This window comes from Pseudochaenichthys georgianus, chromosome 11 (assembly GCF_902827115.2).
Source record: "Pseudochaenichthys georgianus chromosome 11, fPseGeo1.2, whole genome shotgun sequence".
NCBI classification, from domain to species: Eukaryota; Metazoa; Chordata; class Actinopteri; order Perciformes; family Channichthyidae; genus Pseudochaenichthys; species Pseudochaenichthys georgianus.
Genome location: NC_047513.1, coordinates 3,339,947 through 3,366,204, shown reverse-complemented (window position 1 = coordinate 3,366,204; position 26,258 = coordinate 3,339,947). Strand labels below are relative to the sequence as shown.

General features: G+C 41.1%; 1 protein-coding gene across 1 annotated transcript; it reads left to right on the top strand.

Annotated features, from left to right (window-relative positions):
• Positions 1-14,456: 14,456 nt before the first annotated feature.
• tnfa (tumor necrosis factor a (TNF superfamily, member 2)) lies at positions 14,457-16,881 on the top strand. The gene is made up of 4 exons (XM_034094400.1): positions 14,457-14,663; positions 14,766-14,793; positions 15,186-15,242; positions 15,785-16,881. The coding sequence occupies exons 1-4, from the start codon at positions 14,502-14,504 to the stop codon at positions 16,255-16,257; spliced, it is 720 nt and encodes a 239-aa protein (XP_033950291.1). The 5' UTR covers positions 14,457-14,501; the 3' UTR covers positions 16,258-16,881.
• The last annotated feature ends 9,377 nt before the right edge of the window (positions 16,882-26,258 follow it).

Here is a 26,258-nt window from a genome sequence, read left to right as displayed (position 1 = left end):
TATCCAGGATTTCCTAAATACCGAGGTCCAAACATGTTAGGGGGGTTCGGGGGAGATTTTGGGGATTTTCATGATCTATTTAGGTGCTTTTTAAGGCCTGTGGGGGGTCACACATTGGATAATATATTGATTTCAAACCATGTCAGTGGATGCAGCATAAATAATTTTTGAAAGTGTAATACATACGAATCAGTTGATTGTTACTATTAATGATCTGGACATGCAGAAGGACCTGCACCCTCTCTTCCATCTTCTTTAGTCTCTCTGTCTTCTTCCTGTTCATTACTCTGTCCTCTACTCTTTCTCTTTGTTCAATCTCTCCCTCGTTGTTCACTTTTTGCTCCTCCTCACTTGTCGCTCCTGCCAGTGAATTAAAAGCAATTCAGCCATTTAAACTGTGGGTTTTCTCCGGAAGTTTTTCCTTGTACGATGTGAGGGTCGGACAGAGGGTGTCGTATTGTCATACTGATATTCTGTACAAACTGTGAAGTCCACTGAGACAAATGTAACATTTGTGATATTGGGCTATATAAATAAACATTGATTGATTGATTGATTTAGTTCATTTCACTTGTTTGTTTTCATTTTCTTTTTAAATCTGTTTTGTTTGATTCTCAAAAGAGAACAAAGATGTAAGCAAATGGTGTTTTATTATGAAATCATAACTGCAATAGATGTATGTTGTTTTAAAATGATGCCTATTGTAAATGAAGACTATTGTTATAGATAAATAGATTGATGGATGGGGTTATTAAGCCTACATTCTTGTGTGTGACTGTACCTGCAGTTCCTCCCTGACTTCCATCACTTTCTCTCTCTCTCTGCCTGTCCAGTCTCTTCCGTACCAAAGCTGAGCTTCGACTGACGTCGTCTTTTCATTATATCTGAGTCAGTGTAAAAAGAAAACAATACAATGTTATATCTTCAATGTTTTACTCAAATTGAAATGAAAGAAAAGCATTACAACGTTTGTTAAAAGGTAATCCTTCTGACATTGGATGAATGTAATTAACGTTAGCTCTCTAGCTAGTTTATTCACGCAATGTAAACCAAAGTATAGCCTATAGCTGCAATATAAGTTAGTGTGCATGTTGTCGGACGTCCACTGACTAACGTAGAGCGTTCACAGGATCTGCTGGTCATATGATGTCCTGATGAACAGAAACACAAGCAGCCCGCTGGACTCAGATCTCTAGATAACTCAACACTCCTCCGCCGCTCCGGTTCAAGTCCGGGCTGCGGTGGTTTATTTTTTGCTTTAATCGAGGCTACGTAGTTATTCAGCGCCCCCATCGTCAGTAAATGGAAGTACTACAAAGAACCCCCGTTTAGTGCAATTATTTCACAAGTTTTGTTATACACAGCTTGGAAAATATTACCGAGGTCCGGACCTCGGTGACCTCAATGGTGGATACGGCCATGATTAGAAGAACACAGACTAAAACAGCAATGTACAGACGAATCAGATGATTAAACATGATCTTAAAATCTAATTTTTTATATATTTATTTAGCATTTTTTTGTAATCATTATTTTTAATATTTTCTGCTGACACTAGGTGGGGCTGTGCCCCTAATGACCAGTCACCACTGCCTACCCCACCTTTAAGTACTTTTTATATATATATATATATATATATTGATTCTGTGGGATGATGAGAAACAGAATTTCGATCTGTCAGTATTACACAACGAGAGGAATTGACAATAAAGTTGACTTTGACTTTGAGGTAGCATTCCATCTTAATCTTCTTAATACAATAATCTAGTGAGTTTATGAATATGGGTCGAACTGTTATTTAATGAACCCCTCATCCGTGAAGGTGGAAAATGCTTGTGTGTTGCAACTTACAAATAGGAACACATATTCTGCATACGCACAGCTCGTTGGTTTACTTTCGAAGTGAGTCAGGAAACCACAACACCACAGGTTTCACGTAGGTTCTTTACCTGGTTGCAACCTCGTCTACAAAGCTCCACTTCCCCCCCCTCCATCCCTCCATCCGGAGCCTCCACCAGCCTCGCCCGGGCAGGTAGAAAGTTGTGAGGGTATCCTGCGTTACCTCATTCTCCAGCCACTGTTGCATAACTCTGGTGTTTCCTTCACATCACATTATCTCACATGTGCTAACTTCTCTAATGGTTTGTATTCTTACTTCCGTTTGAAAAAAGGTCAGTAGGTTTACTGCTTCAGTTTGGATCAGATGACTTTCCTCATTACAGAAAAATAAAAAGACATGTACTGGAGACACTAGAGGTGGAAGAGGTACTCAAATCCTTAACTTAAATATTTACAAGTAAAAGTCCTGAATTCAAAATGTCACCTAAATCAAAGTACAGAAGTATTATCAGCTAAATGTACTCAATGTATCAAAAGTAAAAGTACCCATTATGCACAATGGCTCTTTTGAAAGTATTATATTGTTTTAGAATATGTTATGATTGTGTTTTAATGGCTAACATATACATGTAAGGGCTTTTTAAATGATGACAGTGTTAAGCCAATTTCAAGTTTTTAAATAATAATATTTATTTTATTTGATTAATAATCCGAATCTGCGAAGTAATACAAAACATACAATATATCCTTACAAAATGTAGTGGAGTAAAAGTATAAGGTAGTATTTTGAGTACCTGAATAGACAGTACTTATGTAAATGTCCTTATTTACATTCCACCACTGGTAGACCCACTGTTGATCAGGGCCAGCTCAGGTCATAGTTTTGGCTAATCTTCTTAGCTACATTGAAATGAATTGTTATTGCTACAGCATCAAATTATATTCTTGACAATGGTATTTTTTAAAAGTTGTGTCAACATTAAGTGTTTTTTTACCCATCCTGTTTCAACATGACAGTGCCTTGTGCACAAAGCCAGGTCAATACACAATTCAGAATAAAATAGGATAAGAATTGGACTGCACAGAGCGATGAGCCCATATAAATATACAGTATACCATCATTCTAAGAATAACCCTTAAGGTGTGTAAAGAACAACACACACTTACAGAGAAGTGTGTGGGTAACATTTAATCGCACAAAACATTAACCAACATTAATCACATCAGAGGATGATTTACCCTTCATCTGGCCAATTCCATATTTGTTATGATATCTGATATCATAACAATATGAAATATACAACATGAGGCCCCACGCAAAGATATTGTGATGAGGCCCTCTGTTTCGCGAGCCTCGAGGGAGGGGGGGTGCTAGTGGAGGGCCACACTAATTGCGCCCCATAAGCGCATAGGTGCGCCTCTTGAGGCCCCCTCCGCAAGGTGAGGCCCCCTCCGCCGGGTGAGGCCCCCTGCAGTCTGCATGGTCGGCCTGTAGGGAGGGACGGCCCTGAATATAAGGTGAAAACATATTGTATTTGCTTTTTAATTACCAAGTAACATACCAACAGATACTAAAGGAACAACAAGAGAAGAAAGGTTTACAGGCTTGGGGAGTAATAGATTACATGTTTACACATACGCAAACAGGATTTAAAACGAATGAACTGTATTCCCTTACAGTTACAGAATTGTGTCAGATTACTGTGACATTTCTACAAATGAAGATTACTAGCAGGATTACAATGTTAGTCAAACTAAACAGATGTTGGTTTTAAAAGATGTTATCTCTATACGCCTACTGCCTGAATCTGCTTCATGGTTTTCACTTTCTTTGTTCATTTGCTCTGGTTTTAATTCAGCAGGTGAACCTGTATGTTCATAAAATAGTGTGTGTGAGCTTAGCTGTGTGTTAAACTAAAACGGAGCATTTTCTGTCAGCTCAGGTTTTATTTCTGCTTTTCAACCTGTAGTGTGTGCTCAAGTGTTTCAGTGCTGGTGTACAGTACAGGCTGCTGCCGGAAGCGGCTGAGTGAAAGGCAGCTTCTCCTATAAATATATACGTAAGTGTGTGGAAGAGAAACTGTTTGAGGCCAGAAAGGACTTCAGGATGTTAGCCTTTGCAGACCATTTACATGCACTAAAACCTAACACACTACAGGGAAGAGAAAACCCCCAAAAGCAGGATAGGATTCATAATGGTTTCTTCTTTGTAAGGTCACATTGTTCTGTTCTGCCTTACACAATACACAGAAGTAAAAAACATCTTATTATATTTATGTTCTCTTTTATTCATTTACATTGCATTTGATATTGAAGTAATCTTAAAGTAACATAAAGTGATCCGGTTACATTACGTGTATTCAGATTAGGTATTACCCTCTGATTACCCTTTTTACAGGTAACTAATAATTGTAACGGAATACATTTTTAAAGTAGCCCTCTAGCCCAGCCTCGACACACCTTTCCCTTCTCCATTGAAGATGTATAGATATTAAATAGAGAAAATGAAAACCAAATAAGAGAGAGCATTTCTGCCACTGATAGAAGTGATCCTCCGAGATACAAATTAAAAAGGCAAACTGCAAAACAAGTGATAAAGACAATCAAGGCAGGATTTATTCTGGTTGTTTGCAATAAATACACAAAAACAATAAAGATAGAGTAATGGTGAAGTATATATATTGCTTTGGCTAACTAATCAGTTGTCATGACCAAATATAATTTGTATAAATACTCCAAAACATTTGCAGCAGTCATCTAGGATCTTCTTGAACTGACTTCAGACTTCTGGAGCTATTTTAAATTAAGAGCATGTTGAGTAATGGAAAATGTAGATGTTTTCCTGAGAGTATGAGTAAGTGTGAATGTGGAGGGTTTTTTACACGTATCTTTCTCGCGTGAAGTTCAAAACGGTCGCCACCCATAGCAACACAATCACACGTTCAACTCCCAGACTGTACTCACACATATGACACTGACACAAAGTACGACTGGTCCTGAAGTGGACAGACATTATCTATTTGTATTACTGATAACAGTCATTTTAGTGATATTTGGTGAAACTGTTCTCACTATTCAGGAGATACAAACTGAAGAACCAAGAAGGAATAAGATGGGGGTTTCCCTCTGCTGTCCTCAAACAACCATATATCTTCACACAATCATCCTCCTACATCCTTCCTCCACACATGCACCCTTCTTGTGGTTGACATTGTTGTATTTTATTTCCCCCTATTCTAGTTATTGTAATCCTACTAGTAATCCCCAATTTCTTTTAAATATATCAGTAATCTGTTTACTTCCTTTTTTAATGTAATATACAGGTACCTTTTTTTTGTATTCTGATAAAGTAATCCCATTCCATGTAATCAGTGTCTCCCCACGCGTAGTAATTCACTGCTTGTTTACTATAGAATGTAAGAAAAGCTGCAGGTGCTTGAGGCATTATGGCCACATGTGACACATTGTGAGACTGACCATAGGCTGGATTTGAGTTATTGCCTGTAGCTTAAGAAGGTAAGCTAAAGGGAAAGCCATGAGTGAAAACAGGGCTGTTTTTTCCTAGAGGCGTACTCTGCAGATGCATGGGGCCCCCGCGGCCACTAAGGGGCCCCCAAAATGAAAGGTTCAGCCTCAATATATTTGGGGAGAATTAAAATTAGCCGTCTTTATTTGTTAGTGATGGGAATTATGGCTCTTTGAAGGGAGCCGGATCTTATGGCTCCGTTCCTTTGCGAGAGCCGTTCAAAAGAGCCGTTTTATTATTAAGGGGGCGGGGTTACTAGGTTTATCTGCGAAATATACCTTTTGTAATTCAATCAAATGTAGCCCTGTTTCGACTAATGATTTATATGTGTACACATATATCACTTAAATTATTCAATACATCCTTTGTACTGAAGTATTCAACAGTAAAAATTACATTTTGAATATAAATGATTTGAAAGATTTAAAAATATACAGATGTCAGTATTCTGAGGCTCTGAGCCCCATTTCTTTTCCTCGCGGACGGCAAAAAAACTCTGACATTATATTATTTAAAATAAAAGGGTTAGGGTTAAGCTTAGGGTAAGATATTGTGTAAGAACATGTTTTTATGAACCACACAGCTTCCGGTCTTCCAAGACCCGACCGGACAAAAAGACGTGATGCAGGCACGAAACATACTACCAATAGAAATACATTGCTTTTAAAGTCGTTCTGTGTGACACGAAAAAAATGCGAAAATCGTGTTGGTGAACACGAATCAATAGATTAAATTAATTTCGTGACTATAACACGAAATGTCGTGAGACTGGGTTGGATCTTCATATGAGGACACAAAGCAGGTCCCCATTCTGATTTCCAATTTAATCACATTTTTGTTATCGACAATAGGAAAATCATGACGAGTCAATGCTCGTTGACTCGTTGTTGAGGTGATGGCAGCCAAGTTTTGACATTTTCTCTGAAGCACTCTCTTTCTTCACACAACTACTGTCTCTTTTTGTGTTTTCAACAGAGTGCAACACACATGCCTTCAAGGAAATGCTGTCTGGAAGTGGGAACACAAGGCCCAGGCCAGATGGGATACAGTAATCCTCCAGGCTGTTCTCAGCCAGCAGCGAGGTGTCGTTCCAGTTGGTGCTGCCTGAAAATCATTATTTCTTCAGTTTAATAACTTATTAAATTGTTTTATGACTTATTAAACTGTCAACCATTTAGAATCCTACATCGCACACATATATCAAAAACAAAATGAGTATGTATGCTGCTCCGCTCTGAAGTAAATGAAACTCTGACACTGGCGATCTTATTCACTGGTTCTGGTCATTTATGAAGCGACAGTGCTACTGGTCTGGTATTGTGAAAGAACTAGAGCAGGGGTCTTCAACACGTCGATCAGGGGAGCTTTTCAGTAGCTCGCAGCTCGATTATCGATTATAGCGTAGTAAGGTTGCTTCTTGATTTTTCGGCCGCGGCCGGACAATAAAGTTTTTTTATTTTAGAATTGTTTCTGTCACACGAATATAAAATTAGTCCGTGACGCAGAGATCAAGGAGCAAATGTGACAGCGGCACAGCGACACCACACACGGAGCAGTCTGCTTTCTCCAGCAGCACCAGTCAGAACCAACGGCAGAATGACCCGCTCTGAATCAGGCCCTGTCGCTGCGGCTCAGAGACACAGAGGGAGGGATTTGTGTTTTTGAAAAACACTCGTTATCGTCATGTCAGGTTTTTGGTGGATTTAATCAAGTCTTGGATTGCAGAGTATGAATGTCCTCTTGCTATTTTCAGTTAAATACGCGTGTAAAGTTTGTGAAGGCAGGAGGAAAGCTTCCGCGATCACCGTCTCCTCTCTGTTCCTCCAAGCCCCGCCCCCTCCTGAAAATAACTACTAATAAGAGTGACAGGCTGATAGTGACCTGATAGAAACTTTATGATTCACTTAACCACTGATTGAGATGATGAAGCTAACTTAATCTCATACATTCATGGGATTCATGTAACGGTAAAACAGAGAATGTAAGTGTGCACCCACATGCACTATTTTTGTTTTTATAATGCTGTTGTAAATACTCCTGTTGTCTGCTTTGTTCAGACTCAGGTCATGTGTGTGATGCCTCATTCAAGACATTCAGTGTCCTTTTTTTAACAGAAGACCGTTGCTTGAAGCTGCAGCTAGACTGCGGAAGTATTTGTTTTTGAGGATGGAAAAATGTCACACACAGATATAGGGAGGCTAGACCTATACAATTGATTTATTATGGCTTATAATGTCATGTCAACACGAAGAAGAAGAAAAGATGGCTGCACGGTTCAGTGTCAATCCTGTGGAGATGGAGATGGAGGTTATAAATCTCCAAAATCATGTTCAGCTTAAGTCTCAGCAAAACTCACAACATTTCTGGAGCCTTGTACGCCCAGAAAACTATAAGAACATCACCAAGCAGCACTGAACCTGTCTGCTTTATGTGGCTCTAATTGCCTTTGTGAAGCAGCCTTTTCTGGCATGAATGAAATCTAAATACAGAACAAGACCGACTGATGAACATGTAAATGACTCTATTAGAGTGAACCTAAGTGGGTCCAGCAGACACCTGTATGGTGGACTCCATGCAGCGCCAGTCATCTCACTGACTGTAAAAAAGAGTGAATGCACTTATTTTACAGACGTGCCATAAGATGCTTGCAAGGTGGTGATTAAGGTGATGTATTTACTATGTGGGCCATAAGAAGAAGTGAAAACATTGTAATTTGCTCTTGGACATTTATGTGAATCTTCAGTGAAGTACTTACTATGTTGTCCATATTAATACGTGAGAAATTGTCGTTTTCTTGCACCTTGATGTGAAGTTAAGATTTTAGATAAGCTTTAGGTATTGATTTCACAAAAAAGTAGCTTAATTCAACTGATGAGTGCTATGTGAATAAATGTAAGCGATGCGATGCAAGTAGCTCTTGGCCACTTTCATTTTTTCAAAGTAGCTCTCAGGTGGAGAAAAGTTGGAGACCCCTGAACTAGAGGCTAGAGGCTATTTAACATTGTGACTTTTGCCACTATGAAAAATGTTCTGATGTTTTGGACCAAATAAATGGTGGCATAATCCTGTAATGGAGTGTATCCCTAACAAATACATCTCATGGACTTACTTGGACTATATTGGACCCAAACTGTCATCTTCCATACTGCGAGGGTTTCATCCTTCAGCCTATCGCTTCTATGTACTTATTTTTTCCTGTCAACTTGTTACCTTTTTAAACATTCATCTGTATTTTTTATTAATTTTGAATAATTATTGTCATTTCAATTTCTGTATGTCGTTGCCTTTCTCCCACAGGTACAGAATGGTAGAGGTTGAGGATCGTAGTAGGATTAATTTCTTACTCCTACCTATGCAACTTACTTGTCATGTCTGAGCTGTTGCGTTCTGTGTTGTATTTGAACAAAAGAATAAAGATATTCAACCAAAGGTTTCTTGGTTAAACACTGACAGACTTTCTGACCTCAACTCTGCTGGCACCTGCCTCTACAACAGAGGCTCTGAACATCCCAATCCACCCCATGCAGGAAAGGTCCTCTGTCAGGGTATGCAATGTTAAAGAGGACATATTCTGCTCATTTTCAGGATATGTAGTGTCCATGGAGACATGTCCCAGTATTTCTCATACTGCCTGTGCTGCAGCACCTCTTTTCACCCTCTGTCTGAAACCAGAGCCCAGTCTGCTCTGATTGGTTAGCTGGCTGGCTCTGTTGTGATTGTTCAACCGCTTAGAGATGTCCCGCCCCTTAGCCTATCACGTACAATGTGTACATGCACACAAACCTATGGAACACGCTACAAGAAAGAGAACAACCAAAAAGCTTAATAGGGCCGCGTTAATGTTTTAAACTAATAAAGGTATACATTCAGTATCAAATGGTGCTATTCCTTTTCTTTCCAGATTCCTTTTTTTGATGAAATTACTGAAGTGGAGCTGTTCAGTGGTCAGAGAAGCAGACCATCGCTTTAGCCCACATCTTTCATATGTGAATGTTCTCAGAGAAACATATATATTTTTTAAATATAGATTAATCAGATTCAGTTTTTAGTGACACATATGTGCCCATAAGCTGCTTCCTGATCATGGAACCCCTCAGACGTGGCCCCTCTCCGTCATGAAAATATCTCTCGTTTGTACATTTGAGGCGCCCTCCCTTCATTTTGCCCCGACACTACAGATTTAAGAGGAAATACTGATAAAAAAAACTAAATTAAACTTGACTTTAAGATCAAACTGATCAAATGAGGTTGTTATGCGTGAGAGCAGATAGTGTTGGCACCAAATCTTTGCGGGTAGCTGAAGATATGCGAGAGATATAGAGATCTGTGCTCTCATCTTGTCAAGAGGAAGCTGAGCGGTGAGCCAATCTACAAAAAGACATGTGTTTTTCTTTGTGGCTTTGGGGAGAGTATCACGTTGTTTATAGATACAGGGAATTTGTCTCTTGTGATAGATTTAGAAACAGAAACAGAATCAAGAGTGATGTTCTGCCACCGTGGGGATTCTTTTAAATACAAAAATGCAAAACTTAAGTTTATGTAAATGAAAGTGGGCTGTAGACCAAATAAAGAGGAGGGAACATTCTCTTTGTCACTTCCTTCCCTCGTTGGAAAAGTCATTCTCTCTTTGTTAGAGTGAAAGTCAATGTTAGTGTACAGATATCTGTGGTCAGCTAGAAGTTTCCCCTTTCTTTATTTTACCATCAGTAAATGTGAAAAATACTCTAGCTAGTGTGTATGAGTGGCTATTTCTAAGGATTTCTTTGTTCAATTAGATGTGAAGCTGCTTTGCCCTCAGGTTGGGTGAGAATACAGTTATTGGAGTAAAGAAAAATATAGGATTACAGACTAATATATCTTCTTGCTGAAACTCAAGTTATAAATGACAGAAGGAGAAGAGAAAAGTTTAAAGTAAAGGTTTCATTTCCCCAAAAAGCCTGTGGCTTCAACTCGAAAAGTCAAACAAAAATAGAACACAACACAAGCCCCCAGCTTCTGGGCCAAATACGTCCTGCTGAGGACCCAGCCCACTGAGACCAGAACCAGGTTAACATCACGCCTTTATTATCTGACATATGCCTTGATTCTGATTAGCTGTCTGGACTCCCCTCTCTCTCTCATTTCGACAAGCCGCTGGGGGCCCACGGGATCTCATGGGATCTCACAGGATCTCACGGGATCTCACGGGATCTCATGGGCCCCAAGCTGACACCCCTCAGATACCAATGAGTGATCAGGGTATTGGCATCCTTTATGCAGGGGGGGGCAATGAAGCAGGGCGTGGTTCCACCATAGGGTAAAAGGCCACCACAGGAGGTAGTAACCCAGGGCGCTGACCCCCCAACATATGACTAGTGACTCTTTGCATGCCCCACTAGTAGCTCAACTTTCCGCTGAGCCAGCTTACTGATGATTTACAGTAGAGGGTGGCTGACTACCTTGAATTCATGGGAACACACGGAGCCTGTTCAAGGCGTTGGTATGCAAAACAAAAGAGAGAGAAGCGTTAAGGGTGAAGAGTAGTGGCTCCACAGTTGTTTAACCTTCTAAAAGGTTACCTTTTATGCAAAATGCACTTTTGTATGTCCTTTATAATATGTGTCCCCGGAGTGACAGGAGACTCACAAAGTGTCCGAAAATAAAACCCTCTCTCTTTTCCTCCATACCCACATCTCTAAAAACGGGGGAGGTCAACGGAGCTGATCCAGATTGGCTGCGGTCATGACGACATTACTGAGATGTGGGCGGGCTTTACACCCACAGCACTATCAGAAACGTTGCTGTATCAGAAACAATGCACGACGTGTTTTGGCCGTAATATGGTCTTTGTTTACATTAGCAAGCATCGCTAACACTCAGAGCTAACCTGCACTGGAGAGAGTATTACTTTACTACTTTACCTGGAGCCCCACTTGCTCTTTTCCCAAGTGGTACCCCAGATACTGTACCTCCCTCTGCCCAATTGCACACTCCTTCAAGTTGGCTGTGAGTCCCACCCTCCTCAGGGACTCGAGCCCGGCCGCGTCTATCGTTTTTCCAACCCAGTTTAGATTTAACCACGCCCACTTCCGCCTTACGCAAGGATCGACGTAGCTATATTGGTGGGGGCTCTTTTGCAAAGACAATCAATAACACCACCTGACAGTTGTTGCAGATAATACAGCATACTTGTTACTTACACACATGTGCGATGGTCCCAAAAAAGCCAAAATCTGCACTGTAAAAAAATATATACATTTATTAGGCACTCTGAATAAGGGTAATAATCATACCTGTTATTAATGTCAAATGTTATATGTTGTATTAAATAACAAAATAGACATTTATAACATATTATAAATGTCTATCTTTAAATAAAAATATTAAATAGATACCTTTACATCCTACACAGAAGGTCAAAACGTTAATATGTTCCATGACAAACAAAAAAACGAAACATTATATATAGGCTATATATACAGATGTTTGCTAATGTATCCCTCTTATATCCATCAGGAATTCCTATTAAATGATGAATTAACACTACCTCAGCACTGCATAAGTGTGGTCGTCAGTCATATTGACAAAGAAGCACTATTATATTGTATATTATGCGGCGTTTAAAAGGACGGTATTTCGCTTGTCAGATTCAGATTTATTATTCCTGTCAGTAATAATAACATTGACAGTAATTGAGGCTTTGCAATAAATACAAGTCACGTGATAAAGAGGTTTTAAATAAACTGCAAAGTCTAGCTTATTTTTAGAAACAAAGGCTAACATTGAAATATAAAATAAACGTGTACAATTGTGCCCTATTGATCTTGCCGTAGTTATCAGAGTTTCCCTATGCAATGTGGTATTATGAGACATTAGTTCTGTCTGTCTGTAGTCAGTTTCAGATATATTTAGAATGACACAGCTTCGTCTTATCTGGTCTACCATCAGTGATCTCAATCAGTCTCATACCGTGGTCATGGTCGATATGAAGCTTGTGATACAAACACATACACTCACGAAAGACACGAATACTGCTATCTTGCGCAACTTTATCTTCATACACTGACTGTGACGAATGAAATTGAAACACATTTTCTTCTGGCATTATCTTTCCCATGAGTGCTCCTGGCTTGGAAACAACAGCTTTCAATGAAACATGTGGACAGATGCCAGGGCCAGGGAGCTACTGATTAGACTACTGGCGGTGCTCCAAATCTGGAATGTCTGCCAACAGATTACCATTTTTGATCCATTTGAAACCAAAAAGAGATACACACTTGATTCGATACCTTTGGGGGTGTATTTGCATGGTTTAAGAAGTCAATCCAACTTCACACCGAGGGGATATTGTGGAGCAGATGTCTGGGTCTAATAGTTTTGCTCGAGCTAACCCTAACCCTAACTCTCTACAGACCCTAACCCGACATTTCCACAATTTCTAACCTGCAGTTATTATCTCAATCTGACCGCTCCAGCTGACGCTAGATGGATCTGAGAGTGTTTCGGAGTAACCCCCCTCCCCCTCCCACACGTACACTGCTAATGGACATCGAACAACCACACTCACACTTACTCATCTGCACCACTGCTGGTAGTTGTGCTAAACCTCATGATGACTTACCCCTATCTTTGTGGGAAAGGTGGATGTGTTAGAAATTAATTTCCTCCTTGGATTGGCCTTTATCATATCCTAAGTCGTCTATGCCGAGGACTAAGGGGGGATTGGGTGTTACTGACTGATTCTTTCAGGTGATCTTAAGTCCTCTGTTAACTAAATAAATGTGCCTATAGCTTTATAAAAGGTACTTTTTTGATATAAATATATTCCTTTTATATTAGGGTTAGGGTCAGGGATATCATTGTTGACAGTGTGCTGTATTTCTTTTTACCTCTATCTCTGCGGGGAAAGGGTTAATTTGTTGAAAAAAAGTTATAAAGCAATATTGTTTTAAAGAAATAAACACACATATATTAAACACACATATATTCTCTCCATTGATATGGAAGGGGAAAGAATACTAATATTAACCACAAAAAGTTGGCTAATGCCGAAGAGTAAGAGGGGATGTAGGTTAACCTGACCAAATGTACTCCCTTTGATACAACGCCAGACTCCTCCTGGTGTGGGGTCAAGGAGCGAAGACTCAAAATGCAAACTGTGATTGGCTGGACGATAATTACAGATAATAACACATCTATTTTTCCAGCATCATCATAGTATTGTCCCACAAGGACCTTGATCCGTCAGTTCCCTGAATACACATGGTACTGTAAATACTAACATCTCTTGTTATGGCATAATGGAAAAGTCGTGTTTAAAGCGCTCAGAAAGAATCTGACATTTTAAAGATCTACAACTCCAGTAAAGCTACAATGTGAGCATTTAGGGGGAAAAAGATAGATGTATATAGTTCTTTAATATCAATAAAATGTACCAATGTATCCAAAACTTGATATGGGAAGGGCAGAGTAATACATGTTCCTTCTTTAACATTGTATTTGATTTTTGACGAACCCATGACTATTAAAAGTTGTATTACAACCATGTCTATATTTAAACAATTTTTGGCAATTCTGACACAAACCGCAGAAAGCTTGATGAATAACAGAATGATGTGTCTTTGGCTTTACCCTGCACCTCAACACCGTTTCCATATCTGACCCACATAGAGATGACCAGCACACCACAACATGCGTAAACACTCTGCATCAGATGTGGTATGATCGGCGTACATGTACATTTTAAATGTAATATAGTCATCTTTGTAGGTGATTTTCATGTTTTTCTGTAGTTTTTGTCCCAGACAATTAGTGTACTTGAGAGCATGGCTTAATATGTGTGTATCCCTGTCTGTGTGTGAGTATCTAGACACGTGGGTGTGTGTGCACTGAGATGTGAAAGAGGTATCTACAGGTATTAGTGTTGATGTGCTAATGGGATAACGCAGTCATATGGATGCTTTGTGTGTAGGAGTGTGTTAAATCTTCCCTGGCTCTCTCTTCCTCATTCAGAAATCTCCACTCACAAACTGTGACATCACTGGAGTTTCCCTGTAGCCTTTTAAAAGGAGCCAACGGGCCAGAGCAACAGTAGAAAGCAAGAACACTCTCCATAAGGTTTCTAAGAGCTCAGTTTGACTTGAAGAGCTTTACAACAATGGAAGGTGAATGCAAAGTAATGCTGGAAGCAACAGTGGAACCAGGATCCACGAGCCAATCGGTGAAGCCGTGGTCGAAGCTCACCACGGCCCTGATGGTGTTCACACTCTGCCTCGCTTCGACTGCCGCCGCCGTGCTGCTCTTCAACAGGCAGGCCAAGGTGGGTGCACATGGATTCTATTCACTTCTGATTGAATGAAGTGCTGATGTCTCTGACCCGTCACCAACAGCTCCCTAACAGTCTCTCTTTCTCTCTATCCAGGGCCCGGGACAAGATGAAAACACTTTTGGTGAGTTTCCTTAATTCTCTCAAAAGTTCGATACTAGAAGATGTCATAGATAGCAGCATACTAGATAGCAAATATGTGCTTCTGTTTTTCTAGTAGATTGGTCTGTGATACTATCTAGTACTCACATTTATTCAGCATTTTTTTAATTGTATATTTGTTAGATACTATTGATATATATGTTGTTATGCATATATTTAATGTTTATATTTTAATCTATTCTATATGTATTTTATTCCATTATTTACATGAAAATTGTTAACATAACAACTGAAATAAGCTGCTCTCATAGTTTTTCTTTAGCTGCTGGTTAAAGTAAAGGACAGTTGAATCTTGTTGAGACCCTTATTCTGAAAGTAAAACGTTTCTAAACCTCTGTCTTTCCCTTTTTCCAGATCTCCGCCATGCATTGAGGCAACTTCCAAACGAGAAAGCGGCCATTCATTTAGTCGGTAAATGTTTTTGAATTTATATGAATCCTTTTCAAAATAATCATCTTTGTGTAGAATTGTTACTTTTGGTTTTCTTAGTCAAGTAGTTGTATCACCATTGGCCTTTGATACACGAGGGTTAGAATTCGTGGTACTAAAGGAAGTTCTAGGGCATCTGGATCAAACTCTAGAACCTATACAGAAGTTCTTGAGAACTTTGAGAAGCTTTTGGGGGATATGGGAAAGTTATTGGGTTTCTTTAAAGGTCCCATGTCATGCTTTTCCGGTTACTACCCGTCCCCTTGTGTGTTATGAAGGTTGTTATGCATGTAAACGGTCTGCAGAGTCACAACCCCTCAAAGTCTTGTTTTTCGGACAGTATGTAGTAGGGCTCACGAGCAAAACAAGGTTTTCATGTGACTTAATATAATTAATAAAAATAAGGGTTATTAAGTGTCCTGAGTTTTCTCAAAGACACATTTCTACTGCATTATTTTTGATCCTGTGTCCTTGTTGTAAGATATTTCAAACCTCTGACGTATCCATCACAATCTCTTCATTAGGACATCACAACTCTTCCAGGAAGAACTCCATTGAATGGAACGACGATGGTGACCAGACCCACTCTCAAGGAGGTCTGAAACTCAAAAGAAATGAAATTGTGATTCCTCGACATGGCCTCTACTTCGTATACAGCCAAGCGTCTTTCCACGTCAACTGCCTCAGCAGCGATGCTGAAGAAGGCCTCCCACAGCCCCTGGTCCACCTGAGTCACACCGTGCAGCGCTGGTCAGACACTTTTGGGAAAGACGACGAGGATTCCTACCAGACCATCATGCACTCTCTCCGCACCGCCTGCCAAATGAAACCCAGCAGTGATCTGGATGAGGAGGGGCTGTGGTACTCCACTGTGAACGTGGGGGCTGTGTTCAACCTCAGGAAAGGGGACCGACTTAGGACGTTGACGGAAGAGAAGACTTTGCCCGATCTGGAGGATGAAAGCGGGGACACTTTCTTCGGAATGTTTCAATTGTGAGGTGTGGCCTGAGGGCAGCTAGGGAACATATGAATGTATGCTGGAGACTCTGGCCTTGATGGAGGCTCCACTGTGAGGCTGAGCCCACTGCCTCGCCTCAATCCAAGTCCACTGTTCAATGTGCAAAGGTCTACACCGCACTAAACAGATTTTTACAACATACTTTACTTCCAAACCGTTAGCAAGTCCTTTGTCAGAAAACCGAGCTGTGTTACTGTAGCAGTAAACACAATAGCTGTAATGTTGCACCATAGATATCTATGGGGCTGTCATGTTATGTACTATGTACCTGTCTTAGTGCCAGTACCTTTTGCTGTACTGCAATGCTCTGTTGCGTATTTATTGTGTCACTACACGCTGACAGAAGAAGATTTTAACTGTATTTATTTAACATAACAATATTTATTTATTTATTATTATTATCTTTATTATTCTATTTATTTATTTGTTTATGTGTTAATTTACAACAGTATTCGTGCTGTATGTTATTCATGATTTATTGCATTATTTATTGAAACCGATTTGATTCACTGTTTGTCAATAACATTTATTGGCATTGCATCCAGTACATAGTGCCCGTGGTGCTGTACACATGTTTGAATAAAAAGTATTTTTGAAATGACACATCTGTCTGTGAGTGTTGGGTTTTGCTGTTTAAGAATGTGGAACTGAAAAAAACAGAACCAAATTGAGCTGCTAAGTGCACAGTCAAGAGGAAGTAGCAGCAGCAGGGTTGACGGGGTTAAAGAACCACATTGCACTTTGATCTGTCAAGGCTGTAACTTGTTTCCCTAAAAACAAAAATCAGTTTGATTATGAACATTTGAAACAATTTAAACCCAGTGGTATCATTCAAGCAGAGTTTTGAGATATTCGTCTCTGCAATATTTTTCTCAACACTCCTAAACATGGTAGTGAATGGAACTTAATGTTCACCATTTTGAAATGGTGGCCCGAGCTCGAGCAGAGACTGAAACTATGCACTTACATCAATGCAACACATTCATCTTCCCCGGTCCAGCTGAGTTGTGATATTGCCTTAATGCAAAATTCACTGTAAATCAATATACTGAGTACGGACCAGCTGAGATTTGCAGCTGGAGTAAACATTAACAATGAATCCCAACTATGGTAACAAACTTTACAGAAATCAATAAAAACCTTCCTAAAATGTCCTAATTGCGATTCCAATATTTCATTCAGTATAATCTGACCTCTCACAGTTTTCAACAACACTCTGTATAAATGTACTTCTGTTGTCAATAAATTAAACAATGTGATCATGTTAATCAAAAATAATATGATTTGATAAACTATGATGACTCACAAGTTGAAAATATAGTATTTATTTGTATTTTAGGTGGATATAAAACAATCTTAGCCTTTTCACTGCAATGCAATTCCTGGTAAAGAATCTGTGCTGGAATTCCGTTATAGGGTTAGGTCTACAGGGGGTAAGTGTTCGAAGCCATAGGGTTAGGTCTACAGGGGGTAAGTGTTCGAAGCCATAGGGTTAGGTCTACAGGGGGTAAGTGTTCGAAGCCATAGGGTTAGGTCTACAGGGGGTAAGTGTTTAAAGCCATAGGGTTAGGTCTACAGGGGGTAAGTGTTCGAAGCCATAGGCTTAGGTCTACAGGGGGTAAGTGTTCGAAGCCATAGGGTTAGGTCTACAGGGGGTAAGTGTTCAAAGCCATAGGGTTAGGTCTACAGGGGGTAAGTGTTTAAAGCCATAGGGTTAGGTCTACAGGGGGTAAGTGTTCAAAGCCATAGGGTTAGGTCTACAGGGGGTAAGTGTTTAAAGCCATAGGGTTAGGTCTACAGGGGGTAAGTGTTCGAAGCCATAGGGTTAGGTCTACAGGGGGTAAGTGTTCGAAGCCACAGGGTTAGGTCTACAGGGGGTAAGTGTTTAAAGCCATAGGGTTAGGTCTACAGGGGGTAAGTGTTTAAAGCCATAGGGTTAGGTCTACAGGGGGTAAGTGTTCGAAGCCATAGGGTTAGGTCTACAGGGGGTAAGTGTTCGAAGCCATAGGGTTAGGTCTACAGGGGGTAAGTGTTCGAAGCCATAGGGTTAGGTCTACAGGGGGTAAGTGTTTAAAGCCATAGGGTTAGGTCTACAGGGGGTAAGTGTTTAAAGCCATAGGGTTAGGTCTACAGGGGGTAAGTGTTCGAAGCCATAGGGTTAGGTCTACAGGGGGTAAGTGTTCGAAGCCATAGGGTTAGGTCTACAGGGGGTAAGTGTTCGAAGCCATAGGGTTAGGTCTACAGGGGGTAAGTGTTTAAAGCCATAGGGTTAGGTCTAGTGGGGGTAAGTGTTCAAAGCCATAGGGTTAGGTCTACAGGGGGTAAGTGTTTAAAGCCATAGGGTTAGGTCTACAGGGGGTAAGTGTTTAAAGCCATAGGGTTAGGTCTACAGGGGGTAAGTGTTCGAAGCCATAGGGTTAGGTCTACAGGGGGGTAAGTGTTCGAAGCCATAGGGTTAGGTCTACAGGGGGTAAGTGTTCGAAGCCATAGGGTTAGGTCTACAGGGGGTAAGTGTTCAAAGCCATAGGGTTAGGTCTACAGGGGGTAAGTGTTTAAAGCCATAGGGTTAGGTCTACAGGGGGTAAGTGTTCAAAGCCATAGGGTTAGGTCTACAGGGGGTAAGTATTCGAAGCCACAGGGTTAGGTCTACAGGGGGTAAGTGTTCGAAGCCATAAGGTTAGGTCTACAGGGGGTAAGTGTTTAAAGCCATAGGGTTAGGTCTACAGGGGGTAAGTGTTTAAAGCCATAGGGTTAGGTCTACAGGGGGTAAGTGTTTAAAGCCATAGGGTTAGGTCTACAGGGGGTAATTGTTCGAAGCCATAGGGTTAGGTCTACAGGGGGTAAGTGTTTAAAGCCATAGGGTTAGGTCTACAGGGGGTAAGTGTTTAAAGCCATAGGGTTAGGTCTACAGGGGGTAAGTGTTCGAAGCCATAGGGTTAGGTCTACAGGGGGTAAGTGTTCGAAGCCATAGGGTTAGGTCTACAGGGGGTAAGTGTTCGAAGCCATAAGGTTAGGTCTACAGGGGGTAAGTGTTCGAAGCCATAGGGTTAGGTCTACAGGGGGTAAGTGTTCGAAGCCATAGGGTTAGGTCTACAGGGGGTAAGTGTTCAAAGCCATAGGGTTAGGTCTACAGGGGGTAAGTGTTCAAAGCCATAGGGTTAGGTCTACAGGGGGTAAGTGTTTAAAGCCATAGGGTTAGGTCTACAGGGGGTAAGTGTTCAAAGCCATAGGGTTAGGTCTACAGGGGGTAAGTGTTTAAAGCCATAGGGTTAGGTCTACAGGGGGTAAGTGTTTAAAGCCATAGGGTTAGGTCTACAGGGGGTAAGTGTTCGAAGCCATAGGGTTAGGTCTACAGGGGGTAAGTGTTCGAAGCCACAGGGTTAGGTCTACAGGGGGTAAGTGTTTAAAGCCATAGGGTTAGGTCTACAGGGGGTAAGTGTTTAAAGCCATAGGGTTAGGTCTACAGGGGGTAAGTGTTTAAGGCCATAGGGTTAGGTCTACAGGGGGTAAGTGTTCGAAGCCATAGGGTTAGGTCTACAGGGGGTAAGTGTTTAAGGCCATAGGGTTAGGTCTACAGGGGGTAAGTGTTCAAAGCCATAGGGTTAGGTCTACAGGGGGTAAGTGTTCAAAGCCATAGGGTTAGGTCTACAGGGGGTAAGTGTTTAAGGCCATAGGGTTAGGTCTACAGGGGGTAAGTGTTCAAAGCCATAGGGTTAGGTCTACAGGGGGTAAGTGTTCAAAGCCATAGGGTTAGGTCTACAGGGGGTAAGTGTTTAAAGCCATAGGGTTAGGTCTACAGGGGGTAAGTGTTTAAAGCCATAGGGTTAGGTCTACAGGGGGTAAGTGTTCGAAGCCATAGGGTTAGGTCTAGAGGGGGTAAGTGTTCAAAGCCATAGGGTTAGGTCTACAGGGGGTAAGTGTTTAAAGCCATAGGGTTAGGTCTACAGGGGGTAAGTGTTCAAAGCCATAGAGTTAGGTCTACAGGGGGTAAGTGTTCGAAGCCATAGGGTTAGGTCTACAAGGGGTAAGTGTTTGAAGCCATAGGGTTAGGTCTAGAGGGGGTAAGTGTTCAAAGCCATAGGGTTAGGTCTACAGGGGGTAAGTGTTTAAAGCCATAGGGTTAGGTCTACAGGGGGTAAGTGTTCAAAGCCATAGGGTTAGGTCTACAGGGGGTAAGTGTTCAAAGCCATAGGGTTAGGTCTACAGGGGGTAAGTGTTTGAAGCCATAGGGTTAGGTCTACAGGGGGTAAGTGTTTGAAGCCACAGGGTTAGGTCTACAAGGGGTAAGTGTTCAAATCCATAGGCTTAGGTCTACAGGGGGTAAGTGTTCGAAGCCATAGGGTTAGGTCTACAGGGGGTAAGTGTTTAAATCCACAGGGTTAGGTCTACAGGGGGTAAGTGTTTGAAGCCACAGGGTTAGGTCTACAGGGGGTAAGTGTTTGAAGCCATAGGGTTAGGTCTACAGGGGGTAAGTGTTTGAAGCCATAGGGTTAGGTCTACAGGGGGTAAGTGTTTGAAGCCACTGCTATATCATGAAACTGAAAGTTCAAACAAATATAAACTTCATGGAATACTCAGCCACCCACTTCCCTACCTTGCACAGATTTAACAGGCCCCAAGCTTCCTCATTTCCTGGGGTTGTGTGATTTACAACATTCTTGAACTTATCGGAAAACATCATGATTGAAGGTCAGGCGGAGGAGTGTTTCTCCCACTCAGGGGTAGATTAATTACTTGCATTCATGAAAGCTAGATGGAATAAAGCAGGGGTGTCAAACTAGTTCAGGGGCCACATGCAGCCACATGTGATCTCAAGTGGGCCGGATCAGTACAATCACAGCATAAGAACCTATAGATAACCAACTCCAAATGGTTCCCTTTGTTTTAGAGCAAAAAGGTGTTTTCTGGAAATGTTCACATTTGACTACACTAGATAGTTTAACAAGCTATCTGTTTACAAAACATTATGAACAATCTGAAATTTGTTTAGAAAAATAAGTGCATGAGTTTATTATTTCCACATGTGCATTACAACGTACAGATCAGAGTGCGTCTACATCTACACACAGGTATCTGGAACTGAACAACAGTGTTTACTTGTGATCAAAACAACTTGTCCAGATCTAGAAATTATTTTACATGAATTCCCACATCTGTGTAGTAATCCTGAAAGTTAACTTATCCCCCTGCCTTGTACATGTATAAAATGTATGCGAAGATATTACATAAAAGCTGGGGAAATTGCAGTTAATGTCTTCTCTGTCATTTTTACACTTGACCAAATCCTCAGGTTAATGCCCGTGTGCATCGACACCCCTGGAATAAAGGATGTCTGATGACATAGAGGGCAACATGAACCTGATCCTCAGAGTATTTACCGTATCCCAATCATGAGGCAGCTCTACCACCTCAAGCACAAAGCTAAAGATGGCTGCTGTCATGTCACCACCAGTGACTGCGGTCAATTATAAGTTGGTATCACAGAAAATACCATGAGTCGCCGTGCAGTGGGAACGTTTCCATCGGAGTAACAGTCCCTCAACAGCTTCACTGAGTGGGAGGGAGGAGGGGAAGTCCCTGTGGTCTGGTATCTACCCCCCCTCCCCCGCTTCCTCCTGCACCAGCCTAGAGAGCAGCACACACACACACACACACACACACACACACACACACACACACACACACACACACACACACACACACGCACACACACACACACACACACACACACCACACACACACACACACACACACACACACACACCACACACACACACACACACACACAGCGTAAAGCAGGGTGGGATCTCCAAATCATTATTTTGTTTCCCTTTTTTAGTATTCCAAATATGTATTTAATATTTGTAGTTTTGCTATATATTTGTAGGCCTTTTGTGTGTGTGTGTGTGTGTGTGTGTGTGTGTGTGTGTGTGTGTGTGTGTGTGTGTGTGTGTGTGTGTGTGTGTGTGTGTGTGTGTGTGTGTGTGTGTGTGTGTGTGTGTGTGTGTGTGTGTCTCAAATGCTAAGACATTACAACAAAGATGACAATGGAGACTGTTGAAAAGAGATACAAACATATGAATAACCACCCCCAAACCCCACTTGCATAGAAAGACTGGCGGAAAGAGACACTGATCCACTTCCACTCTTGTGTAGTTGTTGTTAGTGATGACTCTTTATTATCATTGTCTTTGTTCTGCACTATCTATGAAAGTGGCGCAGAAATGAGTCCTTGAACCCAGAAATGAGTTAGCATTTTACAACTTGAACTTTCAGTTTATTTTAACTGAGGCTCCGGCTCAGGGCCCACCTGGAGTTCCCGTCAGTCCGGCCCGTCCACACTACAGCGTCGACAGCGTCGACAACTCCAATCTGCCCATTCACTTTGAATGGGGTGACGTCACATTGCCTCGCTTTTTCGCCGAACTGAAATGTGGGTAGCAGAGCGGTCCGTCTCCGCCGGAGTAGCCTGCGCCAGCCAATCAAATCCCGTTTCTGAAAATCTGACAGCTGAAGCCGTAGCCAATCAAACCGCGTCTAAGCTGGGAGAGATATCCCGCCGTTCATTTCTATATTTCAAAAAAAGTTGGAGGAGAAACTAACTATCGCCGTAGCGAATCACCCGGTTTTGTATGACCAGACCCTCTTCACCTACCGGGATACAAACCGGAGGAACCAGGCATGGAGGGAGGTGGCAGAGACAGTGGGGGAAACTGGTAGGTTTTCGCCTGTTTGGAGAGTTTATATATATATTGCTCCCATAAAATCCCCGGGGTTTTTTGCTTTGAGATTCATGTGATTGGTTGTTGGTCGTGTTGCTTGAATACAATCCCCAAGCTCCAGACACGCCCAGCTCCAAGCTTTTTTTGAAGCTGTAGTGTGGACGCTATCCTCCATGATTTGGCAGAGGTTGCTTTTTAAAGATGGACGTGATAAGGGATTGGATGTTGCATTAAAGGCTGCTGGGACATGGCTCTATAGCTGTATCAACCTTTACAGACTCAACCAGCTCTGTGTGAAGCCCACTGATGAATATTCAATATGTACTTTGTTTAATCTGTGTTGAAGTGTGAAAATGGCAATTCAATGTTTTAATTAGCGTTGTGACATGAGTTATTTCTTAAATGAGTAGTTTGGCATAATACTACATGTCATTATCTGCCCCGATCCACATTTTCCCTTTGTGTTTGTTAATCCTTTCATTCAGGAGTCAGATAATGTCACTTCCCTCCAGGCTGGTTTCATCTCAGATGATATCCAGGTTTCTTTTATGCCCTCCTTCCTGCCATCGCACAGGCTTGTTTCAGCCACATGACTGTAGTCTGTTCATCAAGGCAAATAAAGATAGATAAGATCTTCTCTTGTCATCTCGTTGTTATTAAGAACTTGTTTACAGATTTTATTTGACTATTGAAGTAGATGTTTATTACTTAATGTATAACGTATAGGTGTGAGAGCTCCTTTCTGCCACCAGGAGCGATGTATGGTGACAGGCAATACCAACAATAATAGATTTGACAGCTCATAGATAAGCACAGTGCATAGTATATTTGTGGAGGTCTATAGAGCCACATTGCCTTTGTGTGAGAGATATTGTGAATGGAGGTAACAATATGATATAATGTGTCATTACAAATCTAAACATGTTTCCTTAGTCTGTTTTCCAACCAACCTTGACCCACCTTTAATCAGGACCTGTTGATTGAAAAGAGGGCAAAGTTCCTCCCTGCTTTTACCCAGAATCCCCTTGCAGCTCCTGAGTCTGATCATGAGCCTGAAGCGCTTTGAGCACCAGGAAAAGCGCTAAATGTAATGTATTATTATTATGTCAGCTAGGACCTATACCCCCCTCTGCAGGCAACTAGGAAGAACTGTGAAGCTAACCTACAACCGCCTTTGGGATTGTGTCAACCATTTCTGTCATTGCAAACAATGCAGCCAAACCACGAGCAGAAGAAAAACCAGTGTCGTTGATACTAAAAATGATACTTACTTTATTTCAATTCCTTAAAGTTCCCCCCAAAACGAGCCCTCGAGTGGCTTTAGAATCCGTGTATCTACCGTCCATTTGTTTTTCTTTATCCAACAAGTAAGCGGACGAGCGTCTGAGAGGCGTTTGTGTCATCATCGTTAGGAGATTTAAACTATACAGCGGTTCTGCACTGCGGTCAACTCAGCCTCTCTCGAGTTTGTTTTTTCAAATCAGCTGCTCTTCATTTTTTGTCCTGCTTTGATCATCGATACAAATATTTGTTACCACAAGTTCTTAATAAAACTGATACTGTTGGACTCGGTAGCCTACTAGTTTGACTGCTACCAGAAACAAAATGAAGTACTTTTACTGTGTACTTTGTGAGTAATCCTCTGTCAGAGTCCCCTCCTTATACATAATGCATGTTTTCTGCTATCTTTGATGAGTGATACAAGTTAAATGTTACCATTAGTTCTTAATGAAATTGATACTGTTTGACTTTTTATTAGTTAGCCTAACAATACATTGAAGTACTTTTACTGTGTACTTTTTGAGTAATCATCTGTCAATGTCCCCTCCTGAGTAAGAATGCATGTTTCTCTGCTATTTTGAATAAGCGTTAAAACACCTTTCTTATGAGACTGATATCGTTGGACAGAGTACTTTAAGAGGATGGTGGACATGATATCAGCAATACTTCCAGTCAGTACTCCGGCAGCAGCATTTATACAGTCTTTAGAGGCTGGCCTGGATAGCTGCTCTGTCCTTCTGCACACTGACACACTCTGTCACTCTTGTTGGCCTCTTATGAAGCTGCTGTCTTTTACAACAAGTCCTCCAACTCATACGACCAAATGGGTCGATTGTTTTAATCGGAAAACATTAAAAATAATAATAATAATACTTTATTCCGAGTGTTCTTGCTTTTCTCTTTGAAAGTCATCACATAATGGCATTGTAATACACGGTTCGGCTGCATTAAATATTACATATCTGCCCTAGATATGTATTTATAGAGCCCTGATCAGAAGACCTTTTGACAAACTGGAAGAGATGCCGCCAAAACTGAATACGTGACGTGGACCATAAATATATCAACAATTAAACAACATCTTCCATTTCTTTTCACACAATACGTCTCCTTGCAGTATCAACACTAATTCGGCTGACTTTTATATTTGATCCAATTAGTAGATAGTCTATATTTACACCATAACGGTGCACATGATAGAAAGGGACTTTTTTGTAGTTTTTAAAGATATTACTGATTTTCTGAACTACCTTTCCAACTCCTCATGCAAGTGACTGTTACAGGTCTATACAGGTTCATGGTACAATGCATAAGCTTCACATCGAGAGACTGAAACTGTATTTTCCTTTACTGTTTACCGTTGTTTATATTTCACATCATTAATCAGAATCTGCAAAGTAACACAAATAAATGTAGTAGAGTAAAAATACCAGGTTAACCTCTGAATTGTAGTGGAGTAGAACAAAGTAGTACATGCTGCTGTAACAAAAACATTTCCCAACTTGGGATCAATAAAGTATCTTATCTTAAGATGATCGATGGCTACTGCCATATTTGCTAAATGTGCATCTGAACCTTGACAAGTGCATGTTTCAGGCTTATCAATGAACAACAGGAGGGGTCACAGACATAAGACCAGCTGTCATGTGGTATTAATGCTGCCCATTATGGACACAAGCAATTTTCACCCATGTATTAATTATATGTTTTAAATTTGATAACACCAATGTGTTTCGTGTCCCCTAAACCTCCAGGGATGTATGTTTAATACTGGCAACTTCTAATTGTGGGAAATACGAAAACGTCTTTTAAAACTACATTTCCCAGTAGAGACGTGCCATAGAACATGTTGCGAAACACACAATAGGCAGCAAGTGTAATTCTGGGGGGGAGGGCCGGGCTGGACCCGTCCAGAGCCATTTAATAGAAGAGTTACGACATCTCCGTTCACTCCAATGGACCACTTTTTTACAGCAA

Bases quoted from the DNA above. Each gene is read 5' to 3' on its own strand.
- tnfa (XM_034094400.1), top strand. From the start codon at position 14,502: ATGGAAGGTGAATGCAAAGTAATGCTGGAAGCAACAGTGGAACCAGGA. The intron at 14,664-14,765 runs GTGGGTGCACAT...CTCTCTATCCAG, and splicing joins TCTTCAACAGGCAGGCCAAG to GGCCCGGGACAAGATGAAAA. The intron at 15,243-15,784 runs GTAAATGTTTTT...TCTCTTCATTAG, and splicing joins AGCGGCCATTCATTTAGTCG to GACATCACAACTCTTCCAGG.